The following is an 8,661-nucleotide window of genomic DNA, read 5'->3' as shown; positions in this document are numbered from 1 at the left end:
GTGCAACTGCGCATAACTTATCCCGAGATAACTCTGGAATAGACCTTAAGGACCCTCAGAAAGGGCCTTGACTTTTCCAAAAATTGTATGGACATGTCAGCATAAATACATCGTTATCTATGATCTCTGCAAATTTCCTGAATTATTTTGGCTGCGAAAATATTTTATGACGATTTTTTAATTACATAATTTATTGCGCTATTATTTTTTCATGGGAGTTTTTTTTTATCAAATTAATTAAATCGTTCTAAACTTCTATTTGAAAGATTTGATTTCTGTAAATTTTTTTAATAGTGGATCCCTTAAAATAAAAAAGCTTTTACAGTGGTACCTCAGGTTAGGAACGCCCCAGCATACAAAATTTTCAGGATATGACATGAAATTCGAACATATTTACCCCTTGGTGTGGGTTCCTGTCCGTGGTGAGGGGACCTCCCAGAGATGGTTTAGTAAGTCTTCTTTACCATCCCTGGGACCTGAACGCCCACCCACGAGTTTGCCGTGCGTGGTGTCCCATATGCCGGAAAGGGGGATTTTGGTAGTTGAGGGGCAACATAACGTCCCCAATACACTGCTTTGGCCTCTGCTTTGGATAAACGGGAGGCTCAAATCAGGCTCCGTTTGAGTCAATCGGCTGGTTGTTGAGTCATTCTTGACCTCGGCTTGGAGTCAACCGATCGATGCAGACCGGGCGGACACGTCAGACAAGATGTGCTCTTCAAGATTAAAAAAATTCAAAAAGTTCTTGTGCACCAACAACAAAAACAAACGAAAAAATCTTCACTAATCCAGCGTACTTAGTAGTGCACGCAACCGGAGAAAAACCCTTGGCTAAAGCTTCACCTTTCTTGATTCAAAAATTGTTTGAATCGACCATTGGACAGTTGAAAAAAAATACAAAAATTAAGATCTGGAGATTTACTGGTGGAAACAGCTTCCCCACAACAATCGGCAAAACTTCTGGAAACAAAGACCCTAGGAGAAATGGAAGTCACTGTCACCCCACATGCGAGCCTAAACTTATCACGTGGGGTAATATCTGAAATTGATCTGATATCTGAAGATGAATCAGATATTCAGATTAGCCTTTCAGATCAAGGAGTCACTGCTGTCCGACGCATTTCCAATCGTCGAGATGGCAAGTTGATTCCCACCAAACATCTTATTTTGACATTTAATAAACCGACTTTGCCATCTGTTATTACAGCAGGTTATCTGCGCTTCCCAGTTCGCCCTTATGTTCCAAATCTGCTGCGTTGCTTTAAATGCCAGCGATTTGGACATTCACAAATATCGTGTCAAGGGAAAAGCATATGCGCACAGTGTGGAACTGAAGGTCACGACAGTACTGAGTGTATCACTACTCCATGCTGTGTGAATTGCAAAAATGCCCATCCCGCCTACTCTCAAAAATGTTTAGCATGGCAGAGAGAGAAAGAGATCCAGCGAGTAAAAGCCATTAACAACATACCATATCCGGAGGCTCGGCGCATGGTCACTCAAAGCACAGCAGTGAAACAGAAAACATTTGCTTCTGTGTTAAAATCCACAAAGACATGTGGGGTTCAAACCGATATCTCTGTCTCCCAAAGCGAATCTCTTACTCGCCATGCGAAATCTTAATACTTTCGTCTACGCAAACACCAGAAAAGGAGATCACAAAAGGAAAAAAATTTCTGCCTAAAACAGAGGTAATTACAAGAAATCTGGGTTCTAAAAAGGCTAGTAAGAACCCACTAAACAAACAGAGTGAAACAGCTCTCTCTAAATCTAAAAAATAGAGGCTCAGTCCATGAGTGAGTTCTCTGATATCTGATGAAGAGACTAATATGGAGGTGACCCAACCAACGTCTCCTCTAAAAGGAAAATCATCAGTTAAACTGAAGAGGGACATTTTTTCTAAGAATGCTGCCTCAAACACATAATGGATTATAAAATAATCCAATGGAACTGTCGTAGTTTCTGCAACAACTTTTCTGACATTAAACATTTGACATCATCTACCTCATCTCTCTGTGTGGCACTCCAGGAGACCCATCTGAAACCTGGAGAGGGAATTACTTTAAAAGGGTTTGGAATTTACCGCAAGGATGATGATAGCCACATCCATGCCAGTGGCGGTGTGGCTATTCTGGTTTCCAATCACATACCATCTTTGCCGGTACAAATAACAACAGACCTTCAAGCTGTGGCAGTCAGAATTTCTATTGGAGTAACTGTCACAGTTTGCTCTATATACTTGCCACCAGATGTCAGAGTCAACGAAGATGAACTGGATGCATTAGTTGAACAGCTGCCTACTCCATTTCTTTTACTTGGTGATTTTAATGGCCACAATCCAATGTGGGGCAGTCCTGACATCAACCACTGAGGCAGAGCCATTGAAAGATTCATAGGCAATCACCAACTACATTTATTTAATACTGGAGAAGTGACATACTTCCATGCCCCAACAAGAACATTCACTGCCATTGATCTATCTTTAGCAAGTCCAAACCTGTTTTCAGGATTTTCATAAGAGATAGGATCTAATCCACTCTCTAGTGACCACTTCCCAATATTTCTAAAATACCGAGGCAGAGAAAGCTGTGAAACAGCCTGTCCCCCACGCTGGAAACTGGAAACGGCAGATTGGCCTGCATTCTCCTCTTTGGCTGACATCACTGAGGAAATGGTCAATACTGCTGATATCAATGACGCAGTTAAAGTTGTCACTTCTAGTATTATACAGGCAGCTGAAAAAACAATGGGGAAAACATCAACCAGATATCCAAAGCGTCCGAAATCATGGTGGGATCAGAATTGCGAAGCAGCACTTAAAGCACAAAAGAAAGCATGGGGGATTTTTAGAAGATACCCCACTGCTAGTAATTTCACTGCTTTTAAAAAAGCAAAGGCAAATGCCAGAAGAATAAGGAGGCAAAGCCAAAGGGATTCTTGGAGGAAGTATGTTTCTAGCATAACATCTTTCACTGGATTAAAAGCAGTCTGAAATAAAATCCATAAAGTCAATGGCAAATATGCTGCTCACTCTCTTTTCATGATAGAAAATAATGGCACAATAATCAGCGATATACAGGATATTGCTGATATGTTGGGTGAAATGTTGTCTTTTTTATCCAGCAATGTAATGTATAATAGCAATTTTCAAGCTTATAAAGCCCAAAGTGAAAAACAATATTTAAACTTCCACTCCTCATCTAATGAGGAGTATAATGTGCCATTCACCAGCACAGAACTACATACAGCGATTTCTCCCTTGGGGAATACTGCTGTAGGCCCGGATAAAATCTATTATAGCATGATTAAAAATCTGTCAAACAACTCCCTTTCTAATCTTCTGAATCTGTTTAACAGAATATGGACAGAACATACTTTTCCCGACTCTTGGAGGCTATCTATCATTATTCCCATTCCCAAGCCAGGTAAAGATCCCAAGAATTCCTCTAATTATAGACCAATCTCCCTGACGAGTTGTCTTTGTAAACTTTTCGAGAGAATGGTAAACAGATGTCTAATGTATCTCTTAGAGAAAAAGGAATACTTTTCACCACATCAGAGTGGTTTCCGTTGGAACAGAAGTACCACTGATAACCTGGTAAACCTTGAAACATCTATACGCGAAGCGTTTGTTCGACGACAGCATTTAGTTGTAAAGTACTATATTATTTTTCCGACTTTTCCAACGATTATCGACACTACTGCGTGCCTGAAATAGTAATTCCCTAACGGGTACTTTACGCGGATACGCGTTAGCGTGCCAGGCCTGGACTTTAACCGTGCACCGAATTAAATAATGACGAGGTTTGTCAATTAAAAAATAAAATAAAAAAAGTTTATTCAATTAAACTTCTAGTAATGAACTATATACAGTATTTAGTAAAAATCAAACAATAATTTATTCAATGAAATTCAACAAGAATGAACCCGACAAAACTCAAATCAATCTATTTCTAACTTAATTTTATTCCCTTTTGGAATTCGAGAAAAATTAAAGACTTAACATATAAACAATATTTCTTATAAATTAAAGATCCTAATCGTCACCTCAATATACTAGGAACCTATTTCCTCAAACTCTGAACACTCTATAATCGTCGATCCATAAATCGAATAACTTCAAAATTGCCTTGGAACTATTTGATCCTATCGGACACCTCTCTCGTTCACTGCTACTAAGCTCATTAAAGCTCGTTGCTATCAGGAATTCACCTCGTTTGTTTTCACTTGAGTTAGAGGCTTTATAGTGTGAGGTGACGTCACAATTCTGAATGAGATCACTCCCTCATTTACATACTTAACGCTAACAATAAACTTTTTTTTTCGTTTTTCTGGCAGCCTATTTTTAGACAATACTCTCTAACCTTTTACATTATTCTTTTTCATAATTTTCGGGACGTTTTTTTATTCTTTAAGGTTTAGTGAGGTCCTAATTCGTGCTTGTGGGGTCTCCCCCACTTTTCTCGGTGCGGACTTACTTTTTTCTGCTCGGGAAGCGCAAGTGTGCGCAAGTTTTTCTACGGCGCTTTTCTTTCATCGGTGAGTTGGTTTTTCTTCTATTTTTAAGTTACTAAGGTGAATGGTGAGGAAACTTTCGTCCTAATAATACATAAGCCCTAAACAAAAAATAGAATAATAAGCAAAATAAAAGTAAATAAAAATAACGTTCGGACTTGGTTCCTTACATAGTGTCTGTATTTTTTGATATAAAGAAAGCTTACGATCGATGCTGGAGATACGGGATACTTCGCGATTTGCATGAATTCGGATTACGAGGTAATATGCCGATTTTTATAAAAAACTTCCTACAGAATCGAAGATTTCAAGTTAGGATGGGCAACACACTATCTAGGCCTTTTATCCAAGAAGAAGGCGTACCTCGTTGTATTTTGAGTGTGACTCTGTTCCTAATCAAAATTAACAGCATAGCTAACTGTCTCCCTCTCAGTGTGAAACACTCTTTGTATGTGGATGATTTTCAGATCTGCCAGTCTAGTAACATGAGTTTCATTGAGAGACAACTGCAAACCTCCCTAAATCGCATAGACAATTGGTCAAATAAGAATGGTTTTAGTTTCAATGTAGAGAAGACCTCGTGCATTCACTTTTGTTGAAGGCGTGGTTTTTATCTGGATCCCGAAATTTATTTAAATGGGTTTAAAATACCAATTGTGAATGAGGCTAAATTTTTGGGCGTTTTGTTTGACCATAAATTGACATTTTCGCCACATTTGCGCAATTTGAAGAGTAGATGTTTAAAAGCGCTAAAACTTTTAAAAGTACTATGCTGCTCATCCTGGGGAGCAGACAAAGTTTCGATTCTCAGGATTTATAGGGACCTTGTTTGCTCCAAGCTGGATTACGGGTGCATTGTTTATGGCTCTGTGCGAGAATCTACTCTTCGGATGCTGGATCCCATCCATCATCAAGCTCTGCGTTTGTGCACTGGTGCCTTTCGCACCTTTCCTGTACAAAGTCTGTACGTGGATGCTTATTAGACTCCACTATCACTCAGGAGAGAACACTTGTCTCTCTTTTATTATATTAAGCAGAAATTCCAAACTAAACCTTCAGTTGTTTGTACCGTATCAGATACCCAACTGACAACATTATTTGTAGCTCGCCCAAGCAGTGTCCCTTCATACAACATAGGAATGGAGAATGTAAGCAGCACGATTGACCTGAAAATGGGCAATATTTCACAGCCCGAGGTTGATAGTATACCACCCTGGTCAACTCCTTCAATAAATATTGACTTTAGCTTAAAGCAGTTACCTAACGAATCCACTCCAGACTATATCTACATACAGCACTTTGCAGAGGTTCAACACGAAAACAAGAATTTAATTCCTATTTATACTGACGGTTCTAAATCGGATGATTATGTTGGCTCAGCCTTTGTTCGCCAGGATGAAATCGTGGCAGAACAAATTGAATCAAATCCTTCCATATTTACTGCAGAGCTGCAGGCTACTTATTTAGCCTTAAAGTATGTAATCAGAAAAGGTCATCGTCGCTGCGTGATTTACACTGACTCAGTTAGTGCACTTCAGGCTTTGATCTCATATGAACCTAGTTGTCACTCCATAGTGATTAAAATCCATAAACTTTTTTGCCATCTGTGTGCGAGTAATATTTTTGTAAAATTTTGTTGGGTCCCAGGCCATGTAGGTATTAGAGGAAATGAAGTAGCTGATGCAGCTGCAAAGTCAGCTAGTCCTTCACAGCATACAATGCATATTGAAGGAGGTGATTTGAAGTTAGTTGTTAAAAAACGACTAGTGGAGAGATGGCAAAATATGTGGAATGCACAAATCCACAATAAACTGCATGAGATCAAACCTACGATAGAAAATTGGAAACAGAAGAAATTCTATGACAGGAGATCTGAGGTTGTTTTTAGTCGTTTGAGGATTGGACATACTCGGTTGACTCATCAATACCTTTTGAAGGGTGAGGAGCAGCCAGTATGCCAGTATTGCAACTGTCCTCTTACTATAAAACACATACTGCTTGACTGCTCTGCCTTTAAGATCAGGCGTAGACAGCATTTTGGAAATGCAAGTTTCAAAGAGATTCTGGACCAGAGATCAAATTGTTATAATGTATTGGACTTTTTAAAAGTCATTAATTTGTACAAAGAAATTTAATTATTTATCAAAGTATTTAAAGCTTTTAAAACACATAAATTACTCACACACCCCCCTTCCCCTCTTTCTTACTATAATGAAGAGTCGTTAAGTTAAATGATATTTTTCTAAATCTTGTTATAATGAAAGATTTTAATAAATATTTAAATTTCAAAACTTTGTAATAATTTCGTCTTCGGGCATTATTCAAATTTATAATTTAAATTATAAACATTTGAAGGAGGGGGAAAGAGGGGATACATTCTGTTTGCTAGAATCAATTAATATCTTATAGATTATGTCGTCCATGTTGGGACTACTTGACTATTTTGTAGTTCCTGAGAGAAGTCACAGCTATATCTTATCTTTTCTTTTACTTCTTAGATAAGAAACTAGCCCCTATTGACACTAAAAATAGATAGAAAGCCTCTGAAACATGAAAAAAAAGGACCCTCCTTTAGATATAAGTTACAAGATGAAGTAACAAATAAGTTAAAAGTAGATATTAATAATGGTTCTGTCATCTTTGCATGGGAAGAGAAATATTTTTTGGAAGAAGAAGAAATGGAGGATGAAGATACCAAAAACAGTAGATTNAGACATAGCCAAAGATATCAGTGCCACAGCACTGGCGAAAATTTAAATTTGCCGACTGGAATTCTTTCGGATAATCGACGCTCTACTGTACTTTCACATTTTTCTTCAAAAAAATTGAAAGTAAAATCTCTTAAAACCATCATAAAATTATACAAATTACGCTCTGAGATCAACATAAATCGACAAACATACAACACAGTGTATTATAACCTGATGGGGGAAAAAGGGTTTGGATGAATTCTCCAATGGACTCTACCTGTCATGAAGGAATGGTTGCCCGATCTCACTAATAGACTATCGTTAGTAAAGTTCATTTTTTATTCATTTATTTTAATATAATTTCCGTTTTATATTTTGTTCTCTTTTGAGTATTTTAACATTATCAAGTGAGATATCGCAACCTTCTCCTTTACAATGTATGGCCACTGATGAATTAGTGTAATTATATTTTATAGCACATAAATGTTTTCTTAATCTAATTTTTAGGGCTGTTCCAGTTTCACGTATGTACTGATAAATTATCGATGAAATCTATGTCAATAAGAATTTCTTGTGTGATAAGTTACTGAAAAAAAAAAACCCAAACACTTTTGGTTTTTTTTTACACATCCTGTATGTTACTTCTCAGGGGAGAAGCTTCATTGACTCACCTAATTGTCTCGAAAGTCGTCTTCTTTTTTTCTTGCAATTTCAATTACAAGCTCTTTGTCATTCACTTTCATCGCTTTGGCTAACTTGAGTGCCACTAAAGAAGTTCACACAAAAGAATATTTAAAAAGCGTTCAAAGCACTTCTTATTGCTAACTTGTAAATACTTATCCATCTGAATAATCTAAATTTACGTGTCGTGTTACTAGGTTATCACTTTATACACTTTTCTACATTAAATTTACCCTATGTTACAACACTAACGATTACTTTGTAATAAATATCTATTACTTACTTGATTTATATTGTTCTGTACCAACCACCATTATAAGTAGAAAAATCTAAGCTAATAGAAGGCTTTTAGATCTAATAGAAGCCTACTTTAACAACAGACTAATTAAACACACACAACTTTTCTATCCGTCTATGAATGAAATTTCTATATATAATTTAGAATATAAAGTTTTATTTGTAAGTGTTCGCTGGAGATTAGAGAAGGNCTTATTTTTCTTTTTTTTAAATTAATTTTTACTGAAAAATAAATTCGCGAATCATTTCTTCACATTAATAATATTTTATTAAAGTTTTTTAGTAACAAAAAAAAATCATTTATCATTATTTTAATACGGGAATTATTATAGAAACTCTCATTTTTTTTCGATGTAAAATGTTAGTAGTGAGGGGTTTTTTAAAGAATTTTCATCTGTATGATATTTTATTTGAACTTATCGTCATATCAAATACTAAATAACAGTTTACTTTAATGGAAAATTCTTATGCTAGATCA

General features: G+C 36.7%; 1 protein-coding gene across 1 annotated transcript; it reads left to right on the top strand.

Moving 5' to 3' along the window:
- The first annotated feature begins 474 nt into the window (after positions 1-474).
- LOC111637319 lies at positions 475-1,641 on the top strand. The gene has a single exon (XM_023382797.1). It carries the CDS (start codon positions 985-987, stop codon positions 1,621-1,623), a length of 639 nt encoding a protein of 212 aa, XP_023238565.1. The 5' UTR covers positions 475-984; the 3' UTR covers positions 1,624-1,641.
- Positions 1,642-8,661: the final 7,020 nt, after the last annotated feature.

Source organism: Centruroides sculpturatus, unplaced genomic scaffold, assembly GCF_000671375.1.
Source record: "Centruroides sculpturatus isolate CEXI.00-Female unplaced genomic scaffold, Cexi_2.0 scaffold1056, whole genome shotgun sequence".
Classification (NCBI taxonomy): Eukaryota; Metazoa; Arthropoda; class Arachnida; order Scorpiones; family Buthidae; genus Centruroides; species Centruroides sculpturatus.
This window is presented reverse-complemented; position numbering and strand designations above follow the sequence as displayed.